General features: G+C 36.7%; 1 protein-coding gene across 1 annotated transcript in view; it reads left to right on the top strand.

Moving 5' to 3' along the window:
* LOC139463986 (ETS translocation variant 1-like) overlaps positions 1 to 14771 on the top strand; it is an 80556-nt gene that overhangs the window by 51368 nt on the left and 14417 nt on the right. The window contains exons 6-8 of the mRNA XM_071245464.1: positions 2786 to 3033; positions 9679 to 9744; positions 10311 to 10397. Of these exons, the coding sequence (XP_071101565.1) occupies positions 2786 to 3033; positions 9679 to 9744; positions 10311 to 10397 (401 nt within the window). The remainder of the gene's footprint in view (positions 1 to 2785; positions 3034 to 9678; positions 9745 to 10310; positions 10398 to 14771) is intronic.

Raw genomic sequence — 14771 nt, 5'->3', positions numbered from 1 at the left:
ACATATTACGAAGTCAGTAAAACTCTAAACAAGTGACTGTTCTTCATTCAGTACACAAACTAATAGAAACCTAGACGTGCCCTTCTATGTCAAAAGAAGCATTACCCAAATGGAGAGTTTTCAATAGTTTTCGATTCAAATGAAGACGTACTCGTGTCTTTTTTTTATTAAATCTTCAGCTTGAGACATCGAATGATTCAAAATACATTAGTGGCCGAACGCTTGGGAACAGGACAGTCGCTATTGTGCCAGCTAATTGAGGGCCTCTTGCGGTGGCAGAGGCTACATTATCATTAGTTAGCTCACTGATTCTGATGCCATGACTTTTCCACAGACGAGTTTCTAAGAACATTTTGTTCATGTGGGAAGTTCACATCATTGTAAGTTAGGCAGTCGCACAAACTGATAGCCATCCTGTATTCATATCAGAATAATTCCAACCATAAAACTGCTCGAAGCTATATGAAGAGCCATCAACACTTCTCCTGCTAGGATAAGGGTGTTGAATTCGCGAACAAGCATATCAGGGGTTTAAATGTTGTAATTGTCCGAGATCTGATCCTAGCCATTAGGACGAAGCGTTGCAACCACCTAGGGTAGCTTTCAGTCGCCCTGGTTACCAGTTTTAAGAAGCGGCATCTCTGTGTGAAATTGAAATCTTCTCATAGAGAGGGAGAACGCGTGCGATTGCTCAAAGGTGTAATTTGTGTTAATAGTGGATATTGTAAAAGCTATGATTTGGAATCACGGGGCGAGTCAAGGCATGGATGTCGCGTTAGTTTCTCTCCGGGCCATACCGCCTCTGTCAGCTCTCGCTTTTTCTCTATTTGTCAAGCAGGCAAAAGGGCACATTTGGCTTCAAATTGCAGTATGGGAGAGTGTCTTTGGAATTTTCTGGACCATTAATATAGTTTGATTGCACTCTCGATTCGAGGGATCGCGCGGTCCTGACGTGGGTTGTCATCACTGCCCGCGGCTACGTAAGGGAAACTCCGTAGCTGCTTGCATCAATTTGTACATGTGTGCTTGCGTTAAAAAACAAATAATGGAATACGTTTTGGGTGACAGTTGACGATCATTCCTATTTATTATCCGTGTTTCTTTGGTTTTCAATAATTCATAATTGAAAAAATAACCGACAGGGGTTGAAAAACAAGGCACAAATGACGTACATTTTTTCGCGTGCAGATGACGTGCACTGCGGTTTTTATGGGATTACGTGCACACTTTTCTGTCCTTTTATAGCACAGTCTTCAAATGAAATGGTTCATTCTGAGATGGTTGTCTTTGGTTTATAAATCTTTACTTATCTGTCAGAAAGGGTTTAAAGTTTATGGTTAGGTAATACTTTATCATAAATAAATGTTATGTTAATAAATTGTCCTGTTTGTATGACAAAGATATGAAATAGAAAATATGAATTTTAAAAAGGGTAAAAGAAAACAAATATAAAATTATTTTAATGTTGGGTTGGGTTTCGCATGAAATAATAAACGTTTCCTGAATGTGTTCATCCAAATTGTCGTTCTGTAATATAACTACAAATTTGTCCATTCCATTTTTCACATCCTTTTTCCTTTCATGTGTCTGTGATGTTAGGGTGAACACTCATCATTGGTGTTTGAATCCACCAGTTTGCCCTTCCCATACATCTGTCTCACCTAGTCTGACAGTAATATATACAATGAAGGAAGCACAGTTGTCGACACTTAGGTAGACCTAATACGTGTTACATTCCGAGACAGACCTGTCAGTAATATGTACCTTTGTAAGAATACGAATATCCTAAGGCACTGTTGTGCGCGATATTCTCATTTGTCAAAAGTTTATTTTGAGAAGATTAACATCCTGTCTCCGAAATATAGGTTTGGCCTCTGGAACAGTGTGGTTCTGCTGTCATTTAGAAGTCTCTCTATTGTCTTTGTTTGTTTGCTGTTTAACGCCACACTCAGCTATATGACGGCGGTCTGACAATCCAGTGATTGATATCACGAGCATCGATATACGCAATCCACCAAGTCAGTGAGCCTGACCACCCAATCTTGTTAGTCTCCTCTTACAACAAGCATAGTCGCCAGTTACGCCAAGCATGGGTTGTGAAGACAAATTCTAACCCTCATCTTCACGGGTCCTCTCTATATTCGATTTTCTAAACCAAGGATACATCTGCACAAAGCGAGCTTAGCCCTCAGATTATAATGATAAGTAATCATAGACTTACAACAGTTGTAGGTTAATATACCATTGTAGCTGTGAATGTAAAGGGGATATGTGGTCCGCAGTCTGGTGCCTATTTCCTGATAATGTCTAGACGTTAGCCTTATTATGCCACGTGTCAAGACGAGACAACATCTCTCATGCACGATCATTGACTGTTAGATTGGAATATATACCACTCAAAAGAACTTAAAGAACACCCGATTCTTCCCTTCTACTACAGTTAATATGTCATGACAGATTGACAATAGTAATATGAAAGAATCGTTCTAAAGGATGGGATATAATAAAATTCCTATCTTGACTTGTATAACATGCTCCCGTGCTTTTTCAGGTGAAAATTGACTTGCCTTTGAGTGTGTTTATGATTGGTATCACCGGTGTATTTGTGTATTTGATAGTGATCAATCTACACATGCGCATGATATAGTCGGAATCGTACAATGAAATCTACTTTTCGAGGAGATTTCGGGTGTATAGCCACTTGCAGGCACGTGTGTGTGCGTCGCTACTTGTGCTTGTCTGTATAGCAACAAAACCATATTAATGTTATTGATATTTATTTCAGATATCAGCGATCTCATTCGGAACCAAGCAGTGGTTACACTACACCTGAGCCCCGCCCACAAGCCTTTCCCCACCCCCCTCCAGTGCTGCCCCACCCCTACCATCAACAAATGCTGAAACACGACTATGAGCGGAACTACGACATGGGAAGGAATCATGGGTACCCATCTGCCCCTGCGGCTCACACGGGAGCTCTGGCCATCAAACAGGAACCACGAGAAACTTCATTTGATGGAAGTCAGTGCTGTGGTAAGTAGTATTTCTAGAACGGACTATGTTCGCTATTCGGCTTGTCCCTGATTAACACGAGTTGGTCACGAATGGGCTGTGTTATGGTTCTTCAAATACCTATATATCATGGTATTAATGCTACTACATGTTAAATGGATTTCTCTTAATAAAATAAAATATGCCCTTATATGTGAACAAAGAATTATGTCTCAAATATCCAAGACAACAGACAATGTCTCAACTAGAGTACTGTAACTCGATTCAATCTGAATCATACGGAAGATACATTCACAACCATAACTTCGTTTTGAGCGACAGTCAAATAGGACGATACCCAATCAAATCACGTGCGAAAAGAATTCTGTGCGGAGAGATGTGAACATGGGATTATGACGTCACTTCCGGGACGACGCTGGGTCGAGGGTTTTTACAACTATAGAATGGAGATATAGTGGTCTAAATAATCGAGAATGTATTGTCATATGTTAAATATATTACTTAAAGTGCCCCTGTGAATAAAGGGTAGTCTCAGGGAGACGGTGGGTGTTAAGGAATCAACAAGTAGTGAATTTGATTTTTACTCTAACATTTGTATATTTTGGTGTTTCTGATGCAAGTGAATCAGGGAAAGCATTTATTGGTGTCAGAATACCTGGTTTCGTCACTGATTTTCGGTGATCCATTGATGTGATTTTCATCACAGGTTTTGCCTTTTATACTCATTGGAGTCTGTTTTGGCAGATGGTCGGAAATACATTTTCTTTGAAGTTGACATTTTATGTTGTGAATCTATGTGTATATTCTTCATGCCATATTGTCAATATTTTATCATTCACAATAATGTCCCAATAATTAATTCTGTTTATTCAAGACTTTTCCATTTCATGATTCTTATATCTCTTGTTGGATGATAATGTTTGTTGTTTAACGCCACACTCAGCAATATTCCAGCTATATGACAGCGGTCTGTAAATAATCAAGTCTGGACCAGACAATCCAGTGATTGATATCATGAGCATTGATCCATGCAGTTGGGATGCGATGACATGCATCAACCAAGTCAGCAAGCCTGACCACCCCAATCCCATAACATGGGCGGATACAGAGGGAGGGTGCGGGGGTGCGCACCCCCCTCCCCCTTTTATTTCGAAAGAAATCTTTATTTCTGTATAAATTACCACCAAAGACAATAAATAGATCTTAATTGTGCACCCCCCCTTTTAAAAAAAAGCTGTATCCGCCCATGCCATAAGTCGCCTCTTACGACAAGCATACACCTTTTACAGCAAGCATGGGTTGCTGAAGACCTATTCTACCCCGGATCTTCACAGGTTGATGATGATGATGATGATGATGATGATGATGATGATGATGATGATAGAATAAATGATAATACCTAAGATAATAATTATTTGACATATATTTTGTAATAATGTTGCTTTTGCTTTAACCAGTTGTTCTGTTCCATGTAACCATGGTAACAAACACAAATAATATCTACCATGATAGTAATATTTATCTGACTTGTCATGGAACTTTAAGGTGTATGTAATTTCTTGGTACACCCATTCTTAAGCATTGGCAATACAAAAGCTATGGTATCAATCAAGCTGTCCAAATCCAGGCCTTCCCAATTGTTTAGATTATCTTAAGGGCCAACAAGTTTTCCCCTCTTATGTGGGAGGATTTTCAATGGCTTAGTTCCTGTCTCAGGTCACAAGAGGGCGACACCACCTTTCTTTTTCACCTCCTTGTCTGAAGAGCGCAGTTTGATCTCAGTTCTATTTTGTATCATGTTTTTGTGAGTTTTTTCAAGAACTACAATTGTGTATAGAGCCGAAATTCACCAAAGAGCATAGAAAAGGTGTCCTGCTACGTTTGTGTTTGAAAGTAGACTCTGTTCTCGTAAAAAAGATTTATTGTGATAAATTTAGAATGTGAAGAAGTGGTACTGAATGGTTGGTAATTAATTTACAATTGCAGTAGCGTTTAGCTGATTAAAAAACACCTCTAGCCCAGGACCAAATACAAACTATAGGCGGATGTATTTCAAGTGAAGTGCTTGCATATGTCGAGCAAATTGTACATGTTTCTACAAAATGTTCCTGCAACTTCAGCCACATCAAATCATCAATCAGTGGAGATATTAATCAGGGCCTAGTGTTAGAGAAATACACCAGCACCCTCATCCCCATAGCCATCCCTGTAAACCCCGCACTTAAACATAGGCTGTTTTTCTGGAGTATTTCCTATACTGAACATTAAGGCCAGGGTCTACCACAACACACATACATGATTTTTTATCTCAAATTTTGAAATTGTACTGACCAAGTTTCTCATCACCCGTTCGTTTACCGGAATTCGCTGAAGGGGTAGATCTATGGTGTATTTTTTTTTCTGCGCTTGACTTTCGATTTTTTCCCCCAAAATACTGAATCCGCTAGAGGGGGTGCGCATTATACATCGGTGCGCACTATACTCAAGAAAATACGGTACACAGAATGTAAAAGTTTAAAATATACCACACACCCTACCCTCTACACCCACATACTGCGAAACCCACTTATATTATTCTTGTATCTACATCTCCCAAACAGGTAATGTAGTTTTGGACTTGATTATTGTTCTTCTCAATGATACTACCATAATTTTAATATAGATATGCAGGTACATGAGAAATTTGCTCTATTGATATATTTTTTGCTAAATTGAAAAAGATAGCAAATAATACATCAATTTACATTTGAGAGCTGTCATGTCAATTTAAATATCACTGACTGTCGCCTCATTTTGTGAGTGATATTATTTGATTTACAATTTGAGCTTTTTATGATTAATGTACTGCTTAAAAAGGTGATAAATATATCAGTTAAAAAAAATAATATTTTTGAATGTGTGACACAGACGTAATTCATTATGCGGATGTTTATTTCACCAGTTCTTGAGCATGGTTCGTGTGTTAGATGGATATACAGGCCACAACAAATCAAATTTTGGATGTTATTTTATTTACCTAATTTCAGAACCTACATCATGGACATTTTGTTCTTGTGTCTGCCACGAATTTGCAAATATGAAAATAATATACTTTAAAAAAAATGAAAACCATTCTATTGTTGTGGGCATTGAGAGCATCAAATCGTGAGAAGCACAGAAGTACTGTTATCTATCATAACATACAAACTGATATAGTTGTACAGAATATATTTTTATAGTTATTATGGGTATTTTGTACAAATATTGTATCTTCACCTAGTGTTGTATAACTCTTTTAAACTCTGTCGTCATATTTCAAACAGTCTACTGCGGACTCAATTTATTTAATTCTCCAACTGCTGATCTATCCCCAGGTTTTAACAAACATTCCTTGCTGTGATGAATGTGTCATGTCAGTGGCCAACAAGCAGATTATTTTGAATAATTATGATTGTGATCAATCAAATCTTCCTTTTCACCATCTTTCCATTTATTTTGCAGTATTATGAAAATTGTTCACATGGATGCTGTCAACATGTATGTCCAATAGGGATTTCGGCTGTTATATTTATTTCATAATCATGTATTCTGTGCCAACCTATTCATATTCAATGAATCATGGATTCACCACTGATTTATTATAAAAGTTAATTTAAAAAACGTGAAGAAAAAGGTATGATAAGGGCCCTTTGTAGTCAGCTGGAACTGCCAAATCACAGTTTGGAGAAACATAGAAAAACAAGCCCTTTAACCCTTTATTAGACTGACCACTTTCTCTATGTCTTTAACACTTTCTTGTCATAAGAGCCATTTCTAGCTCTTTTCAGAGTTTTTTTTATTTCCCTAAGAAGTGTAAAAGGTATTTGAAAAAATGCCATTTATAAGTTATTTAAACACTTTCTATAAATTTCATAACCAATTAATTTTTTAGAGTTCTTCATTTCTAAAATTTGTCAAATGTGTTTTGGCATTGTTGGGCAGGAGGAATTCTTGTCATACATCATCGGTAGATTCTTTTCATTAAGTTCACTGTATATATGTAGATTTTTTAACTTAAGGTCCAGGTGTGGCATTGTTACATCAATTTGCAACAATTGGAGTGGAATAGGTATTGGATGGTCACATGGCCACTGAGTAGGAGAGGACCATGACAAACTCAGTGACCATGACAAACTCAATGACCATGACAAACTCAATGACCATGACAAGCTCAATGACCATGACAAACGCACATGGCTACTGGTTGTGTGTCACTGTAGATGATTGCTGGTTATGCTCCTACTATTGACCCTGGGTCATCCCGTTAAAGCTATTGTATAGGTGCCATAATCAAGCTATAGAGCTGCTACATGACATTAAGCAACATCACTCGAGTTTGTGAGAAAGGGAGAGCGGGTCAATACATTTCTTAGCATTATTTCTGCAAATTTTGAACGAAACTATAAACATAAAAGTTAAAAGACATTCCCTTTTCCTGTGTTCTACATTTTATGAAAAGAAACAGTTCAGTTCCTGTCGTGGATTGATAACACATTTCCACAAGATGTTTTATGAAAATACATAAACATATCTTAGATGAATAATATCATTTTAATCAGTTTCAAATGTGGAGCACAAGTGTATTTCAAATATCAAGTGAATATGAAAACACTGAACAATGTAGACAGGACAACTTGGTCCAACTTTAATTCAAATTTTAAAAGTTAAAATAAAATATGGAATAACTATATGAACACAAATTACACAGAATTAAAGCTATGTTGCCATAAATCCAAATTCAGTCTTGAAGGTTTTGTCTTCTTTCAAGCTTATCTGAATTTCGATCATATATTATGCTAGAATCTAATTAAAATGAATTAAAATAAGACACCATAACAGTACGGGTCTAGTTTTTCAATTTACAGGGATGGAGGAGATGTAGAGGGATGAATTCTACCTGATAATCCAAGTGTGCATTGGAGAATGGAACGATGTCTGATTATATAGAACGCTGGCTATGTAATTGAATTAAGCCTGATGGTGAGAGAGCATATCAGGTTTTGAGATTTTGTGAAGGCAAGTCTTGGATTCAGGGATACAGCATTAAAGGTTCACAATTGCTTGTTAATTTGTGGCTACAAGAGACACATGTGGGCCCAAGGAAGCATTATCATTGAAGTACAATCCTTTCTCAACTACACCATTGATCATGAATTTTTGAATGGTTCTAAAATTAAATTGGTAAAATGTGATTAATCCAGTTTAACTTTGTATAATGTATTTTTAAAAAAAAATTAATCATATTAATTAAATTTTGTGTGGTGATGATCAAATAACTTTATACTCTTAAAATATCTAATGTAACCAGTTTGGTAGTAGCACTGGACAAAGGTGGAAGTCTTGTTCATGTTCATCACTTTGTATGTAATGGTACATATTTTTGTAATACTACTACAGTCAAGTCTCATTAATCCGACACTCGTTAATCCGACATTCGGCTTTATCCAACACTAATGATGGGAATGATGCTTAACAATAAACAATTAATACTTTAAATAAAGAAAACTGGATTAATCACATGCTTAGATTACCTCCATCCCATTAAAATCAGATACAAGTTCTCGCTATCGCCGAGGACATCCCATTACAGGTCACATCAGAAGAATCTTTCACGAACTATGACCGACGAACATTGGTACTACTTAATTTAATTTATCCGACATACTCGTTAATCCGACATAATCATATGCAACAAGCCATGTCGGATTAACGGGACTTGACTGTAATTTGCTACGATTTCTTTATACAAAATGTATTAGACAAGCTCCTAAGGCTTCTTTGTCAATATGAATTCAGTTCATATGGTTTTCTTGTTTTCATTGTCTATAAAAAAACCTCATAATGTTGTGTGACATTGTGATACCAATCTACTTGAACTTATTTCAGAACAAACATGACATAAGTTTAGTTACAAGTAAAGTTATATTTCAAGATTAAGATAAATATGTTAGGCATTAATCTGGCCACATGAAGCTTCTTTTGTTAAACGTCCTTCCAAAAGTCCCCAAATTCATCGTGGTTTGTGGTTTGTGGGTTGTTGTGACTAATGTACCCCATCAGCAGACATTGTACACAGTCTCCTCCTGAACTCACTCACTCTCCCAATATTTAGATGCTGGTCATGATCGTATTGGAGTAAAAGGTCTGAGGTTCAGTGGGCTACAGCAGCCTCTCTTTACCTCAATTAAAGAGACTCGGTTATGTCAAATAGGCTATTAGAGGAACTCACATTATATCAAAATTAGAAGTATTCACTTAAGTTAAAAGGATTCATGTTGTGTTGAAGTAAGAGGGACTCACATTATATTGAAGTAAGAGGGACTCACATTATATTTAAGTAAGAAGGACTCTCATTATAATCAAGTTTGAGGGACTCACTTTGTATCAAAGTTAGAAGGATTCATGTTGTGTTGAAGTAAGAACAACTCACATTATCTTGACGTTCAGAGGTGTCACATGACCTGGAAGTTAGGGGCGAGAGAGAAACTTGGAGCTATCAAGAATGTTGAGACCGACTGTTGGTATGAACGTGTAGGCTGTGGGTTGCACCTCGGTTGGAGATGGTTATGAGATAGTCAGCTCAGTGAGTATCAACAGTGGTTTGTACAACTGAAACAAGTGTGTATATTGTGGGTTTTATGTTATCAGAAAGTCTACGGCCCTGTCCCACCTTCCCGAGACCAGACTTTACCAACCATGGCAGTCCGCAGGAAGGTGAGTTGTCATTAACATATATATTTTATTTTAATTATTCAAAAGCAAATCTATTTTTGCAATAAAATTTTCTTTCCCTCATAGCACACCAATATTTGGACAAATTTGATTCCTCCAAATATGTGGAAGATATTTAATTTTGGGTATTATTCAGACATAAATTTCTAAAAAATAACATGTTTTTCCTGTTGTTTGACAAATATACAATTGCCTACCTGAACAAGTATATTTTGTTATATTTGTGTTGTATTGTTGATATTGTGGGGTTTTATGCTGAGAAGATCCCATGCTCCTGACTCTCAAATGCTGTACCGTACCACGAAACTCAAGTAAATTTAAATCTGTATTAAATTTCCACATTATAAGACACAACCTTATACCGACTAGCCCTACATTTCGGAATAATGAATAAAATCCTCCCATAAATATCTTTAATAGCTTTGTTGAGTTGTGAACAAAACCAGTTATATAAAGGATAATTTCATCAAACTGTTACAAAATCATGCAGATGATTTCACTGGATGAATTTTTCTACAAAAGGTTTATGTGGAACTCCTTATTTCTAGGAATGCCCTACCCGTATGACAACACAATGCGATTTTTCTATCACGACGAATCAGCATACTTCAGTCATTTGAGAGAAAAACATAAAGGTTAGTGACTTGATTTCATCTTTATCATAATCTCCCTGGCATAGTTCCTCCCAACGTCATGGGAACGAAGAAAACAGGCTCTCTTTTGTTCAAGAGTGCCTGTCCACATCGGTACAATGTGTAAAGCCAATTTCTGGTGTCCCCTGCCATGATATTGCTGGAACATTGCTAACAGCGGCATAAAACAGTGTTCGGCCTCCCACTCCCAGCTACCTGGCTCTCTCTCTATAGCTCAGGGCCCCGTCCCACGAGGTGATCTTAGCAAGAAGATGATCCTAGCCCTGTGTTAAAGTATGGGATTTATGATCACCTTTGTGCTAAGATCACTTTGTGGAATGGGCCCGCCTCCTTATGTCAACAGGGCCCATTTCCACAAACATTCTTAGCCCAAATACTATATCGTATTCTCTGCAATCAACACCCTAGGCGCTTAGAAAATTGACAAAGGGGTGCTTATAAAAACAATACTCAATAAGTTAATTTAGTTTTCAGAGATCTAGCAGTAGGGAACAAATTTAGTTCAAACGTGGAAGCAATTAAAACTAAAATATTTACAATGTATTTACACACCCTTCTATGCTACTGGTTTCAGTAATATACACAAGAAAAGGGCACTTGAAAAGATTACTTACAGATTGGACTAGAATTTGGTCAGGGGGAGGGCTTACTAGTGCAAAGTGTAAAATCGTCGAATATGGTATTAATTCCTATGACCATGATGACTGTGACTTGTGCAAATGGGCTCTCATTAGTTTAAAGCTGTAATCATTAACAATTTGTCAGTGAATAGAAATACTATGTTCCATATGTGACAAGTATTGTATCATTTGATCATGTACCGATACAATATGATATTTGAACGTAGAACATTGGCATTATTATGGTTATTATAGACCACTTTTATGTTTTGGCTAAACAAAACATCTCCATCTGTTGTTGATTTGGTTGAGTGAGTGAGTGAGTACAATGTCACGGTTGGGTACACCAGAAATGGTCTTCACGCCACATGGGACCAGGACTGCGAGTTTCTGGACTCCCTCCTTATTTAGCCCTCGGGCTTAAAAATGAAAACAAATGAACGATTTTAAGCCCATGGGCTTAAATTTAATTTAAGAATTGATTGATCTCAGTCACAGGATTTTCTTTAACAAGTGTTGTGGCCCGCTTCTATGTGGCCAGTTTGCCCCTATACTGCACCTTAAGGGCTGTTAGAGGTTTCCACATACATGTACATGCCAAACTGACCCCTAGTGTAGGTGATATTCTGGATACTCAGTATGACATTTCAAATGCATAGGGCAGACAGGCATAACTGCGATATTGGTTTGTTGTTACTTTTTTGACAGCTGTCATTTCAGTTTGGAAATCCATAATTCTTTGCTCATAATTTTCAAGTTGAAAAAGAAAATCATGTCCTATGTTAAAGTGTTGCTGTCTCATTTTTTCCATTTGCAGGATATTTATTTTTCCTGTCCTATTTTTGTCCTATTTTGTTTTAAGCCCTGGGCTTAAATATGGATAAAATGTTATGCAATTAAAATAAGCAAAATACATAAATAAGCCCAGGGCTTAAAAAATGCAGACCCAGTAAATTGATCAACCAAAGTTTAGTAAATATGATTAGGTCTTTATATAATCAGTCCTTTTGGGGTGGTTTGAAGTATCACATTGTGCACTGCATTAAGAGTAGTTGTGATATAGGGCTGCACATATATTATTATATATATAATATAAACTACTCTTAATAAAAGTTAAGTTATTCCTAGGAAAATAGTACTTGTAATGTTTCGAATGTTCTGTTTGGGCTCTTTTCATCTGTCTAATTCTGTCTCACACACACTCATGCACACACACTCTTGCACACACACTCACGCACACACAATCACACTCACACACACATTCATGCACACACACTCACACACACACATTCATGCACACACATGCACTCACACTCATGCACACATTCATGCACACACATGCACTCACACTCACACACACTCATGCACACACATGCACTCACACTCATGCACACATTCATGCACACACACTCACACACACTCATGCACACACACACTTTTGCACACACAATCACACTCACACACACATTCATGCACACACACGCACTCACACTCACACTCATGCACACACAATCACACTCACGCACACATTCATGCACACACACACTCACACACACACCCATGCACACACACTCTTGCACACACACTCATGCACACACAATCACACACACACACATTCATGCACACACACACACATTCATGCACACACACTCACACACACACTCATGCACACACAATCACACACACACACATTCATGCACACACACTCACACATTCATGCACACACACTCACACACATTCATGCACACACACGCACTCACACTCAAGCACACACACACTGGCTTAAAACAATGAAACCCCACATCTTTGAAACAATAGGTCAATGAGATTGATTAATGCCTCTAATTTTTGCGATATAATACAACTTGACATCACTCAATAAATGAGATGACAACTATTTATATCAAGTATCATTTCTAGTGAAAAAAACAATGTAACTAATTGCGCCTTAAGCTACTAAAACAATTGTGAAGCACTTTCCATATTTTCACATCATAAATTGGTCATAAAACTGTCCACTGAACAAACAGTTTCCACGGGCTGGCATTAATATAATCTTAATCACCCAGTTCTTTACTGACTCAACAGCATAAATGATCCACGTTGACATGGCAGATGATTCGTGTCTAGCATGGATGAACAATCATCTATACACGCATGTTTTCCTATAGGGAATTTCTCATGAATAACACAATGATGTTTGTGTCAGGTGTTGTCAAGGTTTATGATGTGTTTTTTGCTGTTACAATTTATATCAAGAAATAGGATTATTGTTATTATCTTCATATAAACTTCCTCACTTTTTTGAAATTGTGATAAAAATAATTTTAATTTTTTTTGTGTGTGGGAAAAGTCATGTTTGTTAACATGTGTAATCGAGAGTGAGTGAGTGGTTTTATGTCACTTTTAGCACAAATCCAGTAATATGACAGTGACGGGCATTAATAATTTGTGTCTATGAATTTATACGTAGTATGCATGTAGGGATTCAAACCCAGGTCTTCGGCATGACAGGATAACACTTTCACCACAAGGCCACCCTACCTCACTTGCAACCAATCAAACAAGTAGTGTGCCATATATCTGTACATTCTGTATAACAGATTTCCTCCTTTCTAGCATCAAAGTAGATCCATTACCAATTGTGTTACATATATTTATGGACATTTATGTTATCTGAATAAGCAAGTGCTCTGAAATGTGTATTTGTTTATAAAGTAACAAAACTCGAACTTTTAACAAAAATATTATTACCTTTTTATTCCTCATACAAAGTACCTCCGACATGCAGTTTATGTACTTCCCTATTTAATATTATGAAGAATGTAGGATTAGGGTTATTATTACAGAAACACATTGATAAAGGAAAATACAAGAAAAGTAGATTTTGATGCCCACAATTATATTTCAAATGAAATTTTCTCTTCCCTTAAACTTGTCTCTGCCATTATTCTCAGACCGCCAAGGGGGATTAGAATTGCATCCTCATAATGCCTTTAACCTGGAGAGAGAGAGACCATTGTTGGAGACAGTTAACGTTTGCAGGTGCAGGGTGATCCATGAATTTTGATCCCCATGTAATTAGAACACCCATGGAATAAATAATATTGCATTGTGTCATGAGATTGATCACTTTCCAATGTTTATTACTTCATAAATTTGACATCATTTATATCGGGACAACCTTGTGTGGGAGGCTTGTTAGCCAATTATGTTTGTAATATATTGAACATGTTTAAAGTGATATTGTGATTATTTTTGATAATATCTGATAGATATTGAAAAGAAAATATTGCTTGCCATTGTAAAATATCCATTAAATTATTTAAAAAAAAATTAAAACAAAAAATTAATGAACTCAGTTTGTATTAGGTAAAATAAGATGTCAGTTTATGTTTTGGGGATTTGTGAATATATCTTGAGATATGTAGTTTCTGTTCAGGCCAGACCTTTTCAATTTATTGTTTTGCACATTTTCTTGGTGAAATTCTCTAGAAGCAGAAATCCCCCTAACATGAAGATGACATGTGAAGGGATTGTGAATATGCAAGCCTTTCAGAAAGTGTCTGGGTGTGTCAGGATTGATGATTTGATGTTACTTTCCTTATTATAGATCTTGCAATGATGGTTTTTAACAATAATACAAACAAACATGTGAAGAAAGAATTTTTTCATTAAAAAAGTAACATTTTATATTATTACTTCTTCACTCTTTCCAAATACTGGTATAGGAATT

Source organism: Haliotis cracherodii, unplaced genomic scaffold (assembly GCF_022045235.1).
Source record: "Haliotis cracherodii isolate W230 unplaced genomic scaffold, xgHalCrac1.p SCAF_16, whole genome shotgun sequence".
Taxonomy (NCBI): domain Eukaryota; kingdom Metazoa; phylum Mollusca; class Gastropoda; order Lepetellida; family Haliotidae; genus Haliotis; species Haliotis cracherodii.
The sequence above is the reverse complement of the archived record's forward strand: the minus strand, read 5'-3'. Positions and strand labels throughout refer to the sequence as shown.